The 23,273-nt window shown below is 44.5% G+C and overlaps 1 protein-coding gene across 7 annotated transcripts in view; it reads right to left on the reverse strand.

Annotated features, from left to right (window-relative positions):
* Window positions 1–23,273, reverse strand: part of LOC129821773 (dedicator of cytokinesis protein 10-like) — a 175,742-nt gene that overhangs the window by 116,437 nt on the left and 36,032 nt on the right. For 3 of the 7 annotated variants that reach the window (XM_055879403.1, XM_055879408.1, XM_055879402.1), the window contains exon 1: window positions 10,405–10,988. The exons of 3 other annotated variants lie outside the window; for them this stretch is intronic. In XM_055879403.1, coding sequence (XP_055735378.1) covers window positions 10,405–10,572 — 168 coding nt within the window. In that variant the 5' untranslated portion in view covers window positions 10,573–10,988. Of the gene's footprint in view, window positions 1–10,404; window positions 10,989–23,273 lie in introns of those variants that run through there. One more of the 7 variants, XM_055879409.1, reaches the window with a different exon arrangement.

Raw genomic sequence — 23,273 nt, forward strand, 5'->3', positions numbered from 1 at the left:
CAGAACGGGACTGCCGAGTACAGAAGTGTGTAGCGTGTAAAAATCGTCTGTCCTCGGTTGCAACACTCACTACCGAGTTCCAAACTGCCTCTGGAAGCAACGTCAGCAGCTGTTCGTCAGGAGCTTCTTTAAATGGGTTTCAATGGCCAAAACAGCCGCACACAAGCCTAAGATCACCATGCGCAATGACAAGTGTAGCATGGAGTGGTGTAAAGCTCACCGCCATTGGACTCTGTAGCAGTGGAAACACATTATCTGGAGTGATGAATGCCGCTTCACCAACTGGCAGTCTGAAGGACGAATCTGGGTTTGGCGGACACAAGGAGAACGCTACCTGCCCCAATGCATAGTGCCAACTGTAAAGTTTGGTGGAGGAGGAATAATGGTCTGTGGCTGTATTTCATGCTTGAGGCTTTCAAATGATACCAAACTCAACTATTAATGTTTTTCATTGATTAAAACATGGATGCCTCATGCTAGGGTGTAGTATGCAAAATGGGTCAACTTTGAGCACCTCTTTCTCCTAAATGTTTTGGCATTCAGGTTCAAAAAGTCACTTTCTGACCACTTCTGCAATGGGCAAAAATGTATGGAATGTTTTGTTAAAATCAAAAGGGGTAAGGTTCATATAGAACGACCCTATACAGATGTACCTAACGTGTATCTAATGGAGAGAGTACAGTGTCCGAAAAGTCAATATGTTATGTACCTCTCTTCTCTCTAGCTAGCCCCCTTCTCTCTTGCTCTTAGTGACAGTTAGACCACAGACCACTTTTCGCAGGCAGATCAGGGAAACAGTGTCTCTCACACACACACACACACACACACACACACCCACACCCACACCCACACGTGAGATTAATGGTTGACACCCCTAAACTTCCAGTAAGAGAAGACACATTGATTCCATATAGTAGTACTGCTATCAGTAGTGGTAGTAGTCATACTACGAGTAGTAGTAGTACAATTCTTCCTCCTTATTTCAAACTATTTTGAGTTCCATAATTGCTTCATATTTAGAAAATCTCCATCAGTGTGCATCATCAACAGGCTCTGTTGCACACCAGCCCATTAAGTCATTTAACAAGCTTCTAAAAACACCTGCAGCCCATCAAACATCCAACCACCCCTCTCTCTCTCTCCTTCCTTTCCTCCTTCCCTTATTCCCCCCTCAAATTCCACCTCAGCTGTCTGGGCTGCTTCCATCCCTCCATCTCTCCCTCTTTCCTCTCCACCCACCCACCCACCCTCACTCACCCTCACTCACTCACTTCCACCAAACAGCCCCTTTCTCCTTCTTTTCTCCCGTTCTCTCCATCCACCCCTTACGCGGATTCTGTCAGTAAACTGCAGCTGTGTGCAGGATCAAAATAGAATGAGTGCAGGCCTTAGAATTAGCAGCGACTGCTTATCAAACAGGGGTGTGAACGAGAGAGAGAGAGAAAATACTGAGGGAGAGCGACACAAAGAGAGAAAGAGACAAATAGACAGAGAGAGAGTTAAGTTAATTAGGATCCCCATTAACTACTGCACATGCAGCAGCTACTCTTCCTGGGGTCCGCATAAAATGTACAAATATCTGATAAAGTACAGAACAGTTATAGACAAGAACAACATAAGATATCACAATAAACAAATTAAAAAAGTATTAGAGTTAAAGAGAGACACAGAGACAAATTTGGGCTCTATAACAAAGACCAAACAGCAAAAACATATACATGATCAAATACAATCTTAGAATCAACTATTAAAACACTACCAGAACACACTGAATTCTCCAATTACACAGGTCAAAATACAAACCCTCCAACCCAAAAAGGCCTGTGGTGTTGATGTTATCCTAAATGAAATGATAACATATACAGACCAAAAATTCCAATTGGCTTTACTTAAACTCTTTAACATCATCCTCAGCTCTGGCACCTTCCCCAATATTTGGAACAAAGGACTGACCACCCCAATCCACAAAAGTGGAGACAAATCTGACCCCAATAACTACCGTGGAATATGCATCAACAGCAACCTTGGGAAAATCCACTGCATTATCATTAACAGCAGACTTGTACATGTCCTCAGCGTAAACAATGTTCTGAGCAAATGTCATATTGGCTTTTTACCATGTTTTCACCCTGCACACCGTAATTGACAAACAAACAAACAAACCAAAACAAAGGCATAGTCTTCATGTGTGGTTGAGTTCAAAAAAAGCTTTTGACTCAATTTGGCATGAGGGTCTACTATACAAATTGATGGTGGGGCGGCAGCGTAGCCTAGTGGTTAGAGCGTTGGACTAGTAACCAAAAGGTTGCAAGATCGAATCCCCGAGCTGACAAGGTACAAAATCTGTCATTCTGCTCTTGAACAAGGCCGTCATTGAAAGGCCGTCATTGAAAATAAGAATTTGTTCTTGGGCCTCCCGGGTGGCGCAGTGGTCTAGGGCACTGCATCGCAGTGCTAACTGCGCCACCAGAGTCTCTGGGTTCGCCGGTCGCGACCGGGAGGTCCGTGGGGCGACGCACAATTGGCATAGCGTCGTCCGGGGTAGGGAGGGTATGGCCGGTAGGGATATCCTTGTCTCATCGCGCTCCAGCGACTCCTGTGGCGGGCCGGGCGCAGTGCGCGCCAACCAAGGGGGCCAGGTACACGGTGTTTCCTCCGACACGTTGGTGCGGCTGGCTTCCGGGTTGGAGGCGCGCTGTGTTAAGAAGCAGTACGGCTGGTTGGGTTGTGCTTCGGAGGACGCATGGCTTTCGACCTTCGTCTCTCCCGAGCCCGTACGGGAGTTGTAGCGATGAGACAAGGTAGTAATTACTAGCGATTGGATACCACGAAAATTGGGGAGAAAAATGGGATTAAAAAAAATAAAAAAAAATAAAAGAATTTGTTCTTAACTGACTTGCCTAGTTAAAGCAGTGTTGGGGGAAAAACATACAACATTATATAATCTGTGTACACAAACAACAAGTGTGTGGTTAAAATGGACAAAAACACACACATTTCTTTCCACAGGGTCATGGGGTGAGACAGGGATGCAGCTTGAGCCCCACCCTCTTCCACATATATATCAACGGCACTAGGACAGTCTGCCACACCCTACTAAAACCTGAAGTCAAATGTCTACTGTTTGCTGGTGCTTCTGTCCACAATCAAGGAGGGCCTACAGCAGCACCTACATCTTCTGCACAGATTATGTCAGACTTGGGCCCTGATAGTAAATCTCAGTAAGACAAAAATAATGGTGTTCCAAAAAAGGCCCAGATGGCAGGACTACAAATACAAATTCCACCTAGACCAGTGGTTCCCAAACACCTTCAGACATTCAACCTCCATCTAGCACTCTCAAATGTTGTTTTTTTGCCATCATTGTAAGCCTGCCACACACACACTATACGATACATTTATTAAACATAAGAATGAGTGTGAGTTTTTGTCACAACGCGGTTCGTGGGAAGTGACAGAGGTTTTATAGGACCAGGGAACAAATAATAATCAATAATTTTGCTCTTTATTTAGCCATCTTACATATAAAACCTTATTTGTTCAACAAAAATTGTGAATAACTCACCACAGGTTAATGAGAAGGGTGTACTTGAAAGGATGCCCATAACTCTGCAATGTTAGGTTGTATTGGAGAGTCTCAGTCCACACAGTTTGTGCCTGTATTTAGTTTTCATGCTAGTGAGAGCCAAGAATCCACTCTCGCATAGGTACGTGGTTGCAAAGGGCATCAATGTCTTAACAACGCGATTTGCCAAGGCAAAAAACTCTGAGTGCAGCCCTATCCAGAAATCTGGCAGTGGCTTCTGATTAAATTATATTTTCACAGAACCGCTTGTTGCAATTTTGATGAGGCTCTCTTGTTCAGATATCGGTAAGTGGACTGGAGGCAGGGCATGAAAGGGATAACGAATCCAGTTGTTTGTGTCGTCCGTTTTGGGAAAGTAACTGCATAATTGCGGACCCGGCGCACTCAGGTGCTTTGCTATATCACATTTGACATTGTCCGTAAGCTTGAGTTCATTTGAACACAAAAAAATCATACAATGATGGAAAGACATGTGTGTTGTCAGAAAAGAGCTCCAACTTCTTAATCATAGCCTCAATTTTGTCCCGCATCATTGAATATAGTTGTGGAGAGTCCCTGTAATCCTAGATTCAGATCATTCAGGCGAGAAAAAGCATCCCCCAGATAGACCAGTCGTGTGAGAAACTCGTCATCATGCAAGCGGTCAGACAAGTGAAAATGATGGTCAGTAAAGAAAACTTTAAGCTCATCTCTCAATTCAAAAAACGTGTCAATACTTTGCCCCTTGATAACCAGCGCACTTCTTCTGTATGTTGTAAAAGCGTTACATGGTCGCTGCCCATATCATTGCACAATGTAGAAAATACACGAGAGTTCAGGAGCCTTGCTTTAACAAAGTTAACCATTTTCACTGTAGCGTCCATAATGTCTTTCAAGCTGTCAGGCATTCCTTTGGCAGCAAGAGCCTCTCGGTGGATGCTGCAGTGTACCCAAGTGGCGTCGGGAGCAACTGCTTGCACGTGCGTTACCACTCCACTATGTCTCCCTGTCATGGCTTTTATCCAGTAATTAAAAAATATCCTCTCATGTTGACCTGGTTTCCAGTGGTTTGCAGAAGAGGATGTCTACCTTAATTGGGGCGGCAAGTAGCCTAGTGGTTAGAACGTTGGGTTGCTGGATCGAATCCCCGAGCTGACAAGGTAAAAATATGTCGTGCTGCCTGTGAACAAGGCACACAGTGACGCATCAGTGACATGGCAGGAGATGTTCTGAAACAATTACTGCTTCGCATACAAGCCAGTGAATTACAACTGTGTCCCATCACAGCAGCAAGATTTGTGACCCGTTGCAGCAAAGAAAAGGGCAACCAGTGAAGAACAAACACCATTGTATATACACAACCCATATTTATGTTTATTCATTTTCCCTTTTGTAACTATTTGCACATCGTTACAACACTGCATATAGCCATAATATGACATTTAAAATATCTACTCCTGTGGAACATTTGCATGTGCAATGTTTGCTGTTCATTTTATATTGTTCATTTCACTTTTGTTTATTATCTATTTCACTTGATTTGACAATGTAAACATATGCTTCCCATGCCAATAAATCCCTTTGAATTGAATTGAGAGAGAGCGAGAGGGTGCGAGAAAACACAAGAGAAGACGGAAGGAAATAGATGAAAAGCAGAGCTGACAAGGTAGGTCCAAGGCCATGTAATATCCTGGAGTGTGACCACCTGTAGAAGCTGGGAATGTTTATCTCAATTACAATTGATATCTACGTCCCAAATGGCAACCGATTCCCTTCGCAAAGCACTACTTTTGATCAGGGCCCACAGGGCTCTGGTCAAAAGTAGTACACAGCACTACGTACTGTAGGGAAAAAAGGTGCCGTTTGGGAGGCAGTAATAGTCTGTTGTGTGATGGGAGCCAGAGAGTTTATGTTTCCTAGTGCTGAAACAGCACGGGACAGGGTCCAGGACCAGACTGCAGCTATCGTCATCTGGATCACATCAACTCGGTCCACATCTACCGCAGAGACAGAGAGAGAGAGAGGGGAGAGAGACAGAGAGAATGAGAGATGAGGGGATAGAGGGGGAGAGAGAAAAAGAGGGGGAGAGGGCAGGAAAGAGTAAAGAGAGAGGGCTAGAGAGTACAGAGAGTGAGAATATCATACTCTTATGAACAGGGGAAGGAGGCAGATAAACAAATATATTATTGTCACATACGCCAGATAGGTTCTGTGAAATGTGTTTTTTTACAGGGTCAGCTATAGTAGTAGTAAGGCGCCCCTGGAGCAAATTTGGGTTAAGTGCTTGGCTCAAAGGCACACTAACAGATTTTTCACCTTGTCGGCTCGGGTGTTCAAACCAGCAACCTTTTGGTTACTGGCCCAACAATAACCGCTAGACAACCTGCGAGAGAGGGAGGAGATAGAGAAGCGGAGATGAAGGAATGGAATGGCAGGAAGTCGTTACATATTTTCTCTTGACACCAGTGTCAGTGACAGACAAATCGGGACCATGGAGAGTCTGAGAACAGCCTAATGTCTGGACCTCAATCAACCTTAGTTTAATGAGCTTCATACTGCAGCCCTCACCCTGAACTTGATTAATTTTGTGTTGCTATTTATGGAGATATATTGCAGTCTACATGCTGGGAATAGAGTATGCACTGAGCTCACAGTGATGAAGACATGAAAAATGTTTTGACAGCAATGTACAGTGCCTTTGGGAAGTATTCAGACCCCTTGACTTTTTCCACATTTTGTTACGTTACAGCGTATTCTAAAATTGATTAAATAACAATTCCCACAGCAATCTATACGCAACACCCCATAATGGCAAAGCGAAATCAGATTTTTAGAAATGTTTGCAAATTTATTAAAACAAAAAAACAGAAATACCTTATTTACATAAATATTCAGACCCTTCGCTATAAGACTCGGAATTGAGCTCAGGTGCATCCTGTTTCCATTGATCATCCTTGAGATGTTTCTACAACTTGATTGGAGTCTACCTGTGGTAAATTCAATTGATTGGACATGATTTGAAAAGGCACACACCTGTCTATATAAGGTCATATAGTTGACAGTGCATGTCAGAGCAAAAACCAAGCCATGAGGTCGAAGGGACTGTCCGTAGAGCTCTGAGACAGGATTGTGTCGAGGCACCGATCTGGGGAAGGGTACCAAAAAATTTCTGCAGCATTGAAGGTCCCCAAGAGCACAGTGGCCTCCATTATTCTTAAAAGGAAGAAGTTTGGAACCACCAAGACTTTCCCTAGAGCTGGCTGGCCGGCCAGCCAAACTGAGCAATCGGAGGAGAAGGACCTTGGTCAGGGAGGTGACCAAGAACCCGATGGTCACTCTGACAGAGCTCTAGAGTTCCTCTGTGGAGATGGGAGAACCTTCCAGAAGGATAACCATCTGTGCAGCACTCTACCAATCAGGCCTTTATGGTAGAGTGGCCAGACGGAAGCCACTCCTCAGTAAAAGGCACACGACAGCCCACTTGGAGTTTGCCAAAAGGAACCGAAAGACTTTCAGACCATGAGAAACAAGATTCTCTGATCTGATGAAACCAAGATTAACTCTTTGGCCTGAATGCCAAGCGTCATGTCTGGAAGAAACCTGTCACCATCCCTACGGTGAAGCATGGTGGTGGCAGCATTCATGCTATGGGGATGTTTTTCAGCTGCAGGGACTGAGAGACAAGTCGGAATCAAGGCAAAGATGAACGGAGAAATGTACAGAGAGATCCTTGATGAAAACCTGCACCAGAGCGCTCCGACCTCAGACTGGGGTGAAGGTTCACCTTCCAACAGAACAACAACCTCTAAGCACACAGCCAAGACAATGCAGGAGTGGCTTCGGGAAATGTCTCTGAATGTCCTTGAGTGGCCTAGCCAGAGCCCGGATTTGAACATCTCTGGAGGAACCTGAAAATAGTGCAGCAACGCTCCCCATCCAACCTGACAGAGCTTGAGAGGTTCTGCAGAGAAGAATGGGAGAAACTCCCCAAAATCCAGGTGTGCCAAGCTTGTAGCGCCATACCCAAGAAGACTCGAGGCTGTAATCGCTGCCAAAGGTGATTCAACAAAGTACTGAGTAAAAGGGTCTGAATACTTATGTAAATGTGATATTTCCATTTTTTTTAAAATATAAGTTGGCAAAAATGTATAAAATATTGTTTTGCTTTGGAATTATGGGGTATTGTGTGTAGATTGATGAGGGGGGAAAATTATTTAATGAATTTTAGAATAAGACTGTAACCTAACAAAATGTGGTATAAGTCAAGGGGTCTGAATACTTTCCGAAGGCACTTTATCTCCATAGCTGTGGCCCCTTGGGAGCCTCATCATGTTTGAGCTACATCCGTGTTAGTCATGGATGACTTTAATGAATTATAATTTTTTATTTAACCTTCGTTTAACTAGGCAAGTCAGTTAAGAACAAATTCTTATTTACAATGGTGGCCTAGGAACAGTGGGTTAACTGCCTTGTTCAGGGGCGGAACGACAGATTTATACCTTGTCAGTTCGGGGATTGAATCTAGCAACCTTTCGGTTACTGACCCAACGCTCTAACCACTAGGCTACCTGCCGCCCCTCAAAAAATATATATAAAACATATTAACATGCTTTTTTTATGTTCTTGTGATTTTTGGCCGTCCCTCGACTCATGTTGGTTGGAGCGCTCTCCACTTCCCCCCCAACATGCATTACATAGATTAATTTCAGTTCTTCATGTCTTTCCATCACTGTGAGCTCAGTGCAGACTCCATTCCCAGCCCATAACTGTCTGTCTGTCCGTCCTGCTTCCTCTCCTACACTGTCAGGTCAGATGTGGGTCAATGTCTTAATGGACCAGGAGGATTACAGCTCCTCAGCTCCCTGCAGACTACCATACAGGAGAAAGGTCTGCCTGAGCGTCTTACTCCTGTCTACTCGTTCCACTGTACAGGACCAGAAAAAGGAGAGGAAAGCAGAGAAGGGAAGATAACCAGACCAGGAGTCTTTTCATCCTCCCCGTCTTTTCTTCCTCTGTCTCTCTCCGCTCCTTCCAGCAGAGAGGACTACACCGTGCATGGGTCCAGTCTGCAGATGAACAAGACTTTAAGTGCCACAGGGAGAAGGTGAGTAGACAGACAGGTTCCTCTTGTATATGTAAAGAGAGAGAGAGAGGCAGAGAGAGAGAGAGAGAGAGGCAGAGAGAGAGGCAGAGAGAGAGAGATGCTGAGAGAGAGAGGCAGAGAGAGACAGATTCTCATTTTTATATTGTAAATAAGCTTTGGCAATATGTACATTGTTACGTCATGCCAATAAAGCAAATTGAATTGAATTGAATTGACAGAGAGAAGAGAGAGACAGAGAGAAGAGAGAGAGAGAGAAGAGAGAGAGAACTTTGTGGTTGCCTGGCTAGCCCAAACTCCTTGCTCTGGCCAAACACTACACCACACCCACGGACGTTAGTTTCTTCTCCTCAATTAGTCTGGATCTGAGTAACTCCCCTAGGATGTCTAGAATGGAAATACGTTCTAGATCGTCTGATTGGTCACAATAAAACGATGGGTTGCGCCAGAGCCAAAACACGGGTGGGTAAAGCAACATTTTGAAAACGTATCATTGACTTTGTTGCTCTGATTGGTTACGTCCAAACGCCGAGGACTTTGTTTTGTACAACACCCCTCATTTTGACGTCACCACAAACGACTTCAAAGATTGCCGCCTCAGACTGAAGTACGTAGCGAACGATAGAGCAGCGGAACAATTCAGTTTGAGTCGCCGGGCAAACTTTATGGATCACACCCCTTGCCAAAATGAGCCTGACATTTTTTCTACTTCTTCAGTGTCGTCACACATGCAGCCCTCAGGAAACAAAGGCTTATATGGATGCGCGTCACAGAGAGGGGGATTGTCACTACAACGACCAGGCATACGGATGGTCCGACGGACAGGGACATTGAAATACAGATGCGGCCAGGATTTGTTGGCACCATTCAACAGGGGTAACTATTTAAATATCTCTACACCCCTGCTCCTCGGCACCGCCTTGCCACCCTGGGTATATCCTCACCTCACATCAGTCTCAGACTCCCCACTGATGTCACACCTACTCATTTATGAATCATCATGAACCAAGCGGTCACGTCTCGACACGGTCTTAATAACTCTGGGGTGAAGCTTCCCCTGGGTACAGATCTTGGATCAGCTTCCCCTCCCTAATCATAACCTTAACCGTTAGTAGGGAAAATGCTAAACTGACCCAAGAGCAGCGTATAGGGGCAACTTCACCCTACTGCTCCTAATAATGGATCCAAATTGGTATTGCACAATCAGTATCGCTGTCACTCACAGACAGAAACATAAGAATATTGGCCAGTACAGTATCCTACATTTGTTCATTTGCTCATTCATTCACCCGTTGACTTAGACAAACACTCACATCTTATCAGCAGCCTACTAGACGAACCATGAGCAACGAGGCACATTTTTCCCACAGAAACTAAATTCCTCAGGACTGAACCCCAGCCAGCCCCCAGCCCACTTCTCTCCCTGTACACCCCCGCCAGCCCCCTGCTTCTGTTTTCGCCCCTCTCCCTCACACAGCTCTGATCACATCATGCCTCGCTCCTCGATAATACTGCACATTACCCTTCACACACACACACACACTCAGTCACATGCACACACACACACACACAGAGGACACACGAAAAACCACATGGTAAACACTCATATCCAAAAATAGGAGACCAAACAGATTCCCTCTAGCCCTCTTACACCCCCCCCCCCCCACCCCCCCCCCCCCCCCCACCAAAGGAAGAAGGGAGGCTGCAGCCTACAGCTCCGCAGTATGATGTTAGTTACCATAACAATGATGGTGAGGGCTCTACTTCCCCCGGAGGTGGCGTGGCCATCGCCGGGCGGCAGGGCGTCCAGGGATAGCTGGTCCTGGCGGGAGCACATGTGGGCACAGTTGGCCCGGCCCACGGAACGCAGGGCCTGGAGGAGCACCAGGCTGGCCGAGCAGCCCATACCCAGGTGCCCAACCACGTCACCCCCAGACAGAGTCCTCTGCCCTGGGATCACCACCCAGCTCTGGCCACCTGTCCTTGGCACTCTGGACCTTGGACCAGCCTAATGGAGCTAAGTTCAGGAAAGCCCAGCTACAGCCTAGTCCAGTCCAGGTTAGGTTAGCCCAGGTTCCTCCTGTAGCCCTGCTCCAGTCCTAAAGCACCGGTGCTCCAGCCCTGCCTGCGTGCTTCGTACTGCAGACCCACTGCTCTCCTCTAGCTCTGCACTGCTGCGTGCTGAGCGCTGGGCTCCCTCCGGCTGCAGGAGACAGAGGCTGCCTTGTCTCGCCACTCTCCGCACTGATCTGATCTGCCTACACTGCAGCTGAACACAGCTGGCTCCTCCAATCGAAGCAAGACACAGCCGACAGCTGACCAGAACTGACAGTCAAAAACACACACAGGCACGCACTCTCTAGCACCCGGTCTCACCCGCTCCCTCTAGGTCTCGTGCACTCCCTCTCTCCCTCCCTCTTCCACACATACTGTACACACTCACACAAATATTCCGCAGTGATTGAGAGGGAGATGGTAAAAAGGCTGGAAGTCAATCCAAGCTGGAGCAAGCTCCGGGAATTGCACTACGCAAAGGGGTGAGTGTGTGTTTATATGTGTGTGTGTGTGTCTGTGCATGCGTGTCTAAACAACCAGCTGTGTTACATCAGCAGTTTCAGTGCCATTCAACTATCCAGACCAGACACCTACCCCACAACACAATCTCTCGCTCCACACTTCTTTCTCTCCCTCTCTCCTACTTAAGAGTGTTGAAATCTGGCTCACACTGTACACTCACTTAGCGGTGCCTAAAGTGCTGCAGTCTGCACCGAAAAGCAGAATAACACAGAGAAAGAAAAAGAGGAGAAAGGGGAGAGTGAGGAGAGAAGAGAGCGAGAGGAGTGTGAGGGAGAAAGAGAGGACAGAGTAAGGGAGAAAGAGAGTGTGATTAGGGCTGTTGCGGTGACCATGTTACGGCCATTCCGGCAGTCATGAGTCATGACCGCAGTAAAATTCCATGGTAATCTCCTTTTGTGCACTCTGGACATCCATTGGTAGTACCCAACTGACTAATGACCATCAGGTCGCTAAAGGCCTGGTACTCAGGGCTCTATTGTCCATCTAGCCACTCTGACATCAACGCAAATACAATCTAAAATCACATCCAAAACAGTATGGTGCTTTTAAAAGTCATCTCACTGGGATTGATCCATTTTTGAGGAAAGAAGTTCAACAACGGGTTGAAAACACGGTCATTGCGGGACGTTGCTTCCACGCCAAACACGACGAAAACGACAGCGCTTTCTAAGGTGATGATTTTAATATTAAGCCTGGGAAAAAATATGAAATTAAAATAATGACAATACATAGCCTACCACATATGATGCCTGGCAGAAAAAAACATATAATAACTGATTTCAGATGGGTACACAATTGGTACATAATTGCTCTAGCTAGCCTATACTTCAAAATTAAACATATTCTAGTAAATCGCCTTTGAGTGTGGACTGTATTATTATGCATACTGGATGGACTGGTTACCTCATGCTACGCTCCAAACTCTCTATCCATGAGTCTTAGAGAGAACGTTTAGGCCTAGGCGATGCTGTTGGTTCACTGATTGTAGCAGGTAGCCTACAATTATAGTGGATTTGTATTGGATTTTGAATAGCCTAGTAATAGGGATTTTGTTATATTTTCATAATTAATAGGCTGACATTACCTTCAGCTACAGAATTTCTCCACACCATGTGTTTCCATCTCCTCTCTTTGCTTCCTTCCTTTCTCCAGCAGTCTTTTCCCCCCCTGGCTCTGCCCATTTGATAATGGGCCATTCTAAATTGAAACAAATTTGACATATTAGCAAAGACTAAATTTAATTGGGAATAGTCTGACGGGTGAAAATAGGACCACTTGATGAGAGAACAGCGTGTGCAGCCTGAGGCAAGGAACAGAGCGCAAGCTTTCTTTAGCGACTTTCAGTCGCATCAGGCGACCCATTTATGTTTTGATTTCTAAGTCATTCTAAGGTTTGGATCATTCACAACTGAAGTTGCCAAATAACTCTAAATCTAGCACATAGGACTTGTTTCAAATGATCACTTTTGACACTCAACGTAGCCACTTCGTATGCGTACTCGCTCCCGGAATGGGACAAATATCCTTTCTATTTTATTTAGCTGAGTTCAATTATATTATTCTTACTATAAAATCATATAATATAAAATAATGGCACGGGATTTATAAGCATATCTTGTCAGCTAAATGAACACGCCTACAGCCTATGGCATGGTACATAGCCAGATAACATACAGTAGACCAACTCATATTCTGTTCTTCTAAAATACATTTTCTTCATATCATGTTTATTTAAACCTGCCTAAAATAAAACATTGATTTACTGTGATAGTGTATATTTAATTGATTTATTAGACTTTTTATTTTTATGTAAACGCTCCAAAAGGCGTGCATCAGCGGCTTGCATGCGGTTTATATGCCCGGAGGCCTGGAGATGCTAAACCTAAGTATCTTAATTAACGGCCAAACACTTTTGCACGACAATAACCCGGCGGACAAAATTGAATGACCGCCACAGCCCTAGCGTGTGAGCAAGAGATGGAGAGGATGGAGAGCCAGACAGAGATATAGAGGGGGAGAGGGAGAACAGAGAGCGAGAGATGGATGTGTCTACTACAGTAATTATAGGGCTACCAGGGTTCGAAAGAAAACAAAGAGGGAGGGACTCCCTGAGTTTTAGCACTATTGAGGAAAGTGAAGCATGTGAAAATTTCCCTACAAGTTCATTACAGCTTATGGTATCGCATCTGTCCAGCAGTCACAGACAGTTTACTGGGCACCTGAGAGTCAGAAAGGACGGCCTAAGGTGGTCTAGTGGTCTAAGCTGCTGCCTCTGGGACATTTGTACCGCTGCAGCACGGGTTCGAATCTGGAAAAGTGCTATTTGAACATACTCTCTCTATCCTGTCCAATAAATATGAGAGGGATGGGACTGACCAACTCCCTTTAAAAGAAAAATAAATAACCCAGAAAAAGGACTGATTGGACCAACAGAGACTAGGCATTGAGAAGGAGAACTCCCAACCTTCCAATCTCAGGGAAGACACTCTAACCATAAGGCCACTGATTTGGGTTAGGGGTTTTACTGTGTGAGGATGCTATTATCTTGTGTTGAGTCTGCTGCTGCTGCCCTGCTGGGTTTCCAGTCAGGCCTGTGACAGTGGGTCTGATACAAGGGGCCAGACTGTCTACCCAGCGTTTACCTGGAGGACACAGACGTGCTCTCCAGGTCCTCATGGTTAAGTGCACTGTCTAAGGAGATGAGGACTGGGATATATTCACGAGGAAGCAAATGGGCCGAAACGGGGCGGGACCTACCTGAATTTGTCCAACAAGAAATGGATGTTTTTCGTTTTCCCTATTGCAAAACATTTCGCTACGGTTTGCACAAATGAATATGACCCAGGTTCAAAAGGTTAGCATTTCTGTGTCACATCGTAAGCCTGGCGTTGCCTTCTAACTTTGAGCTCTGCCTTGTGACTGGAGTCTGCAGGCACTGCCTTATTGACCAATATTGAGAACACACACGCACATGGACACACACACACACACACACACACACACACACACACACACACACACACACACACACACACACACACACACACACACACACACACACACACACACACACACACACACACAGCAGGAATCTGCTATAATTCCCATGTTCTGCACTCCACAGAATACAGGAACCCAGTTTGATCGTTCTCCCTTTCTGGCACTTTCAAATGAAATGTCAAGCAGCACCAGAAACAAGGTCTGGCTCATATCTAAACTCTATCCGGACACACACGCTTGCTCCCACTCACACACACACTGTATACATAAGAGTGATCCTAATTCCCCGATGAGATAGATTTCTGGTATAGGGATACGCTGTATCACAGGGCAGAAATACCTGAAAGCAATGCTATTATCCTCACACCACAATATATTACACTAAGTGCTGGGTGAAAAAGTCTGAAAATAGAAAAATGCATAAATAAAAGTATATTGCTCCTCTACTGTATATACCAACCACAGACTCCCATCTCATCAGTTTTCCTCCAGCACAAAGTGAGATGAGCCCTTTTCTCCTCTCCCTCTCCTTCCTCAGCAGAAAACCAGTTTGCTATATATACCAAACCACTTCTTCTGGATTTACTGTCCGTTAAGTGCAGGAGCCTAGAGAGTAGAGGGCGAGGGTTTGTTTCTGGAGTTGTTTTTGGACTGAGCCACAGCCTCTGGCAGCGTCCCTACATCAGTGTTTCTTAATCCCAGTCATGGGAACCCGAAAAAGAGGGGCACATTTTAGTTTTTGCCCTCTAGCACTACACACCTGATTCCACTATTCAAAGGTTTAATGATGAGTCGATTAATGGAATCTGGTGTGTAGTGCTAGAGGGCAAAAACTAAAATGCGTCCCTCTTTGGGTTCCCAGCACCAGGATTAAGAAACACTTCTCTGTCACGCCCTGACCTTAGAGAGCCTTTTTATTTCTCTATTTGGTTAGGTCAGGGTGTGATTTGGGTGGGCATTCTAGTTTTTCTATTTCTTTGTTGGCCGGGTATTTTTCCCAATCAGAGGCAGCTGTCTATCGTTGTCTCTGATTGGGGATCATACTTAGGCAGCCTTTTTTCCCCACCTTTAGGTGTGGGATCTTGTTTGTGTGTAGTTGCTTTCTGCACTGCATGTAGCTTCACGTTCGTTTTGTATTTTGTTGTTTTTTCGGTTTCCTTTAGATAAAAGAAAGATGTACGTCTACCACGCTACACCTTGGTCCAATCCATCTCTAAACGTGACATTCTCTACATAGTGCAACACTTCTGACCAGAGGACTATGGGCCCTGGTCAAAAGCAGTGAAAAAACCCGCCATAATTCAATAAATGTTCGAGAGAAAAAAGGGAACTTCAGAGCACATTTTCTACATTTTCACTTTATGACATAGAGTCAGGAGGTTGCGGACGGGTTATTAGCCGTTGTGGGTGGATGCCGGTGAACAAACACCGCTAACACTAGGCTTTGTCGGTATACCGTTGATCATCATTTGGGTTGCTGCAGGGGTGTGTGCTCCGCCACTGCTTATTAAAGTAGAACTATAAAAGGAAATCTAATATGTGTCAAATAAATGACATCCAGCTCAGGGCTCCAGCTATGCATTTGGTGGCGAGATGTCAAGATCAAGCTTCTTGGTTACAGCAGAGACATTCAATCCCCCTCCTGGATCAAGATCCCTGTTGACTACATTGGTTTGTGCAGCACTTCCGGTAATCCCATATACCCCGGTATGGTACAGAAACAGTATGACAATCTGGATACCGACAAACCCTAACTAACTATCGCACACACAAACAAACACACACACACACACACACACACACACACACACACACACACACACACACACACACACACACACACACACACACACACACACACACACACACACATATAAACTGTAATGTTTAGTAGTTTAGTGGAATCCATAGAATACGTTCAGGGTGTTATCTTGGAACTAATCAACAGGGAGGAGCAGGCCATTTTAGGAAGCCTGTATATCTTCCAGGATTATGGTCTTCAGCATCTGTGTGACAGCAACGCACACACACACACACCTCTCACACGCACACCATTACAATGCCTTTTTTAAAATATATGTACACGATTTGATTTGATAAACAATACAAAAACATACACATACAAACGACAACATCATACAAACACCAGCTACACCACTCCTGCCCAGACCCAATAGCCTTCACCCCTATCTCCGGCGCCTGTATCACCTTTCGCACGATTTTGTTTCTCTCCGTCGCCCACACACTTTAAAACGTTTAGATGGTAAAGCGATTTGACCTTTCCATTGCGTGAATGACAGAGGATTGGTTGATTTCCAGTTTTGAAGATGATGAGCAAAGTATCGTCCAATACAATCGGGTATCTCACTGCACCCTCATATGCCATGTCTTGAAATATGCGAATTAAAAACGCGTTTACACTGTAATACTTCTGGCAGCCATCTTTCCAACTCCGCCCGTAACGTTTGGACTTCATAGCATTCCCAGAAGGCATTCATCATTGAGTCCTTAGTACTTTTACACTTCAGACATGACTCTGCCATTGTGCTGTAGAATTTCATAATGTTCGTTAGCTGTTACCACATTCCCTCCATCTTGTGCCAATATCCGATATTTTTTAAATCTTCCAATAGTTTATATTTATTTCTAAGAGATTGTCAGTTGGATATGCTTGTAAGGTTTTATATATCTTAGCTATCATATGGACAACCTTTTCTGACTCAAATAGGATTCCCGCACGATTGCTATGATGTCCAAAAGATTTCAAATAGAAATTCTGTGATAAAACTTTTAATTTGGATGCATTTGAAAATATCTACATTGGTCAATCCAAAAATTGCTTTTTAAAGCTGTCATGGAAATAAATGTACTTCCTATTACCAAGTCACTTGTTTCTATGCCTTTAGTTTCCCATCATCTGCTGTTATTAAAGTAGGTGGCCTCTCCAACCAAGCTCTTCTTTAAATATTCAATTTCTATATTTAAAAAAAAATGTAACTCTTGCAAAAAATGTAGAGCTAAATATAAACACATTACTATAAACACACACACGCACACTATAATCATGTCGCCTCTCTATCTCCTTGTGTTAGAGTGGGTTAGGAGGAGCATCAATAAGTAACACGGTGTAATGTGAGGGTTTTATCTTGACGAACACATTACAGGGATCATGTCAGATCCCCTGACGAAGTACCGGTACACACACACACTGCTCATCCTTAATGCACAAGGAGACTAAATGCTGTTTACTCCCCTCTTTCTCATTCCCTCTCTTCTGCTGTTCCCCTCCCTCTCTCTCTCTCCCTCTCTCTCATTCTCTCTCTTCTGCTTTTCCTCTCCCTCTCCCTCTCTCTCTCTCTCTCTCTCTCTCTCTCTCTTCTGCTTTTCCCCTCCCTCTCTTTCTCATTCTATCTCTTCTGCTTTCCCTCTCTCTCTCTCTCTCTTCTGCTTTCCCTCTCTCTCTCTCTCTCTCTTCTGCTTTCCCTCTCTCTCTCTCTCTCTCTTCTGCTTTCCCTCTCTCTCTCTCTCTCTCTTCTGCTTTCCCTCTCTCTCTTCTGCTTTTCCCCTCCCTCTCTTTCTCATTCTCTCTCTTCTGCTTTCCCTCTCTCTTCTGCTTTTCCTCTCCCTCTCTCTCTCTTCTGCTGTTCCTCGCCCTCTCCTTCTCATTCTCTCTCTTCTGCTTTTCCTCTCCCTCTCTCTCTCTTCTGCTGTTCCTCGCCCTCTCCTTCTCATTCTCTCTCTTCTGCTGTTCCTCTCCCTCTCTTTCTCATTCTCTCTCTTCTGCTTTTCCCCTCTCGCTCTCTCTCGCTCTCTCTCTCTCTTCTGCTTTTCCTCTCTCGCTCTCTCTCTCTCGCTCTCTCTTCTGCTTTTCCTCTCCCTCTCTCTCTCTTCTGCTGTTCCTCGCCCTCTCCTTCTCATTCTCTCTCTTTTGCTTTCCCTCTCTCATTCTCTCTCTTCTGCTTTTCCTCTCCCTCTCTCTCTCTTCTGCTGTTCCTCTCCCTCTTTCTCATTCTCTCTCTTCTGCTTTTCCCCTCTCGCTCTCTCTCTTCTGCTTTTCCTCTCCCTCTCTCCTGATGTTCCTTTCCCTCTCTTTCTCATTCTCTCTCTTCTGCTTTTCCTCTCCCTCTCTCTCTCTTCTGCTTTTCCTCTCCCCCTCTCTCTCTCTCTCTCTCTTCTGCTGTTCCTCTCCCTCTCTCTCTTCTGCTTTTCCTCTCTCTCTCTCTCTTCTGCTTTTCCCCTCTCGCTCTCTCTCTCTCTTCTGCTGTTCCCCTCCCTCCCTTTCGCTCTCATTCTCTCTCTTCTGCTGTTCCCCTCCCTCCCTCTCTCCCTCCCTCTCTCTCTCTCTCATTCTTCTGCTTTTCCTCTCTCTCTCTCTCTATGCTGGGGATTGTCAGTGTTTGGTGTGGAGTTAGATCGCCTGTGTTACCTTTTTTGTTTATTTTTCCTGGTAGTTTTCCTTTTTCTAGAGGCATGATTAAGGTTATCATTACATTCATTGTTTTGTGGTAGAACTAGGTATGTTGCATTTCTTGTTGGAATTGCCCTGGCTTTGGTGGGGGTGGCGACCCACATAGGGACGCCGTCCCTGTCACTTCGGCACGGCTTCAGGTGTGTTACTGAAGCTACTATCACGGTGGAGGAGTTTCTGGTCGCCGTAGGAGAGAAGGTAGGATATGAGAATGTTGCTTATGCGTCACGGATGAATAAAGCGGTGGTGGTATTTCTTAAAGAAGAGCGTCTTGTTGATCGTGTGGTTGAGCATGGCGTACTTCTTAAAGGTATGTTTATTCAAGTCACGGCGCTTTTTCTCTCAACGTCAACAAGGGTAAATGATTTGGAATGTACCGCCCTGTTTTGACCATAACGGGGCAATCTGCTAATGGTACATCTTTTTAACAACTTTTTATTGATCTATACTAGGGCTTGTGGTTGCAGTGAAAACCTACAGAATGGTAGCTCTCCAGGAACAGGGTTGGAGAGCCCTGATATATACCCAAATATAACTTAGAAATGCCTCATGAGCTTAGTTCAACTGTTGTACCCCATCAGAACCCAAAATATAAGGTCAGGATTCAATCAGATCTGCATTTTATTTTTATTTAACCTTTATTTAACTAGGCAAGTCAGTTAAGAACAAATTCTTATTTACAATGACGGCCTACACCGGCCAAACCCGGACAACGCTGGGCCAATTGTGAGCCGCCCTATGGGACTCCCGATCACGGCCGGTTGTGATACAGCCTGGAATCGAACCAGGGTGTCTGTAGTGACTCCTCAAGCACTGAGATGCAGTGCCTTAGACCGCTGCGCCACTAGGGAGTGGCTGCATGATGCGAGGGACCGCTACAAGAATATGACCCAGGATTACAGCCGCACGCTCAAACCAAGTTCAATGCTTCCTTCAGTACTCCCCACTTCGCAAACAGTTCGACCCTATCATTAAAAACACTGCCAGATCTTGAGCATTGTTCCACACCTGGAAAATAAGTTTAAAGAACCCCCGCTGAAAGTCTTCACATGCGCCCCCAAGATCAGCCAAATGGTGGTGAGGTCTGATCTTCAACCGGTACCACGTTGCACCATCCTGATGTGGCCGATGTACCCAGTGTAACTTTACGAACAAATGCACAATGTTCAATCGCCATTTAAGATTAAGGGCATCATTACGTGCTCTACAAACAATGTGGTATACCTGATCGAGTGTATGTGTGGTCTATGCTATGTAGGAAAAACGAAACCAGCTCTGAAAAACAAGAATAGCGGAACACAGGAGTAATATCAGGACTCTTGACCAGAGAAACCCTGTGGCTGCGCATTTCATAGAGGCTCGTCACGACATCAGCTCTTAGAGATGCTGTACATCGGTATCGAACATGTTAAGACCCCTAGGAGGGGGGGGGGGGGGATACTGATAATCTATGACTGTAAACGAGAACTGTATTGGATTCACCGTTTGTCCGCCATGTCTCCTAAAGATCTGAACCAAGAGTTTAATATCAGACCATTTCTGACATGAATCTGTTACGTTGATTTGTCTGCCCATCCATGTCTCCATTTGGTCCTTTATGTACATACTGTATGTACATATTCGATTCTCTGTAACCCCTGCATGTGCTCATCTCATTGATACCAAATGATTAGAGGTACACAAGTTGTTTTTGAAATGGGTCTCTGCTATTGCAGTATATCTACGGCCACCGTACATCCTGCGTGGCATTGTCATCTGGGCGGGTATTCCAACAGTTTCCAACATAATTTTGTACATGCATTTTATTGTGCAAAAGTGAATTGAATTGTTTCCACACCCTCCATGTGTCATGTGCGTAATGGTCATGTGAGGTGAAATGTGTATATTTTGGGATGTGAGCACTCAGTCTGTTTGACCCGGACTAAGATCCATTTCGGTTCGAAACATTGTCAATAATGCAGCGAATTGGGAGCATAAACAGTGTGTGGTCCTTCCTGTTCTTTACAAGTATTCTTTATTAGCCCACCACCTAAGTTTTCAAGGATGTGCGTATAATTTTTTAATGGTTATTGTCCGGAGGAGTGGCTTATTGGAGGTGTGGCGTTCGGATGGGTATTGTTGGCCACCCGTGAGATTAAATGTCATTCCTATTAATTTTGTTATGTTTGTACACTGCATTATTTTATCACATTGCATATTTTAATATATAATCAATAACGTTATTATTTTAATACCATAACAAAGTGATAACTATTCCAACATTGGGATATGCATAGGCACTTCAGGAACTCAACTTGTGTAAGACTCATTAAGCTACAAAAGTGTCAGTGCTCAACCTTAAACATGTTGACAAAACAACAGAACAGATTAACTGGAATGACATTTACTCTCACAGGTGGCCAAAAATAACTATCTGAAAGCCTCGGCCCTACTAAACCACGCCTCCAGTCTTCTGAACTGACGCGCTGGGTCAAAAATAACTAGCTAAAAGAAATGTGTTTGCAGCAAGAGAGGAGTTGCCACACTTATCCAATAAACCCCTTTTTTACATAACGTTATCGAGCAAATTACGAAGGAATATCGACGTCATTTTTAATGATGTAGGCTAAGAAACACAATTTGGTTGTCCATCAAAATTATAATTCTTGCGAGTTTAAGATTATGTCGCAAGAGAAAATATAAATCACCCTCAAACTCTCTAGATAATTTTCCATCAGTGGATGTCGATTTAACTTGTTTTGACTGCTATGATTAAGCAATAAGGAGATGTGGTATATGGCCAGTATACCACAGCTAAGGGCTGTTCTTGGGACATAGCCCTTAGCCGTGGCATATACCACAAACCCCTGAGGTTCCTTATTGCTATTATTTATTTTCTCTCTAATTTCGTGATATCCAATTGGTAGTTACAGTCTTGTCCCATCGCTGCAACTCCCACACGGACTCAGGAGAGGCGAAGATCGAGAGCCGTGTGTCCTCCGAAACACAACCCCACCAAGCAGCACTGCTTCTTGACACAATGCTCGTTTAACCCGGAAGCCATCCGCACCAATGTGTCGGAGGAAACAACGTACACCTGGCGACCGTGTCAGTGTGAATTGCGCCTGGCCCGCCACAGGAGTCGCAAGTGCGCGATGGGACAAGGACAACCCGGCCGGCCAAACCCTACCCTAACCCGGACGATGCTGGGCCACGTGTGTGCCGCCTCATGGGTCTCCAGGTCACAGCCGGTTGCGATACAGCCTGGGATCGGCTTTATTGCTATTATAAACTGGGTACCAACCTAATTAGAACAGTAAAAACTTTTTTTTGTTGTCATTCCCGTGGTACATGGTCTGATATACCATCGCTTTCAACCAATCAGCATTCAGGTCTCAAACCACCAAGTTTATAATTGTAAATAAATCCCGTTTGCACACGTGCAAAACTACAGGTAAATACGACAGGAGAGTTTAAGTGATGAAAGTTGGACAGAGGACCTCAATCTCTGTGCAAGAAACACTTGGACGAACTTCACAAAACTAATGTTAGGCTATTTTCTAGCAATTATGTCGTTATTATGTGGCAGATGTTAAGACAACATTTTTTTTAAATTGGCTATTTGCGAGATTGACTTGTTTTTTTCAATAGGCATAAGCTACTGACTAAAATATGGGTTTATAAATTGCAATTAAACTTTGCCATGGTTTACTGAGCTAGATGCAGGTAGCCTATAGCCCCCTATAGGCCAACATCTAATTTCAGGGAAACATCCACAATGGAACTGACATTAAATGTGGAACATGATACATTTATAATAGAGCTGTGACCATGATCACAATTGATAACTTTCAATCTAATTAACTAAACATGGCCATTAATTCATTGCATAATAACAAAAGGCTACAACAACAAACTGAGTTAAAGCTCCAGGTAGACTACACAAGTGGCACAAATTGATTTGCAATGACTCCAGTGATTTCGTAATTTCAACATACAGTTGAAGTCGGAAGTTTACAAGCACTTAGGTTGGAGTCATTAAAACTTGTTTTTCAACCACTCCACAAATTTCTTGCTAACAAACTATAGTTTTGGCAAGTCAGTCTACTTTGCGCATGACACCGGTAATTTGTCCAACAAATGTTTCCAGACAGATTATTTCACTTATAATTTACTGTATCACAATTCCAGTGGGTCAGAAGTTTACATACACTAAGTTGACTGTGCCTTTAAACAGCTTGGAAAGTTCCAGAAAATTATGTCATGGCTTTAGAAGCTTCTGATATGCTAATTTACATAATTTGAGTCAATTGGAGGTGTACCTGTGTATGTATTTCAAGGCCTACCTTCAAACCCAGTGCCTCTTTGCTTGACATCATGAGAGAATCAAAAGAAATCAGCCAAGACCTCAGATAAAAAAATGTAGACCTCCACAAGTCTGGTTCATCCTTGGGAGCAATTTCCAAATGCCTGAAGTTACCACGTTCATCTGTACAAACAATAGTACACAAGTATAAACACCATGGGACCACGCAGCCGTAATACCGCTCAGGAAGGAGAGGCATTCCGTCTCCTAGAGATGA

The sequence above is a fragment of the Salvelinus fontinalis genome, chromosome 24, assembly GCF_029448725.1.
Source record: "Salvelinus fontinalis isolate EN_2023a chromosome 24, ASM2944872v1, whole genome shotgun sequence".
In the NCBI taxonomy this organism is placed as follows: domain Eukaryota; kingdom Metazoa; phylum Chordata; class Actinopteri; order Salmoniformes; family Salmonidae; genus Salvelinus; species Salvelinus fontinalis.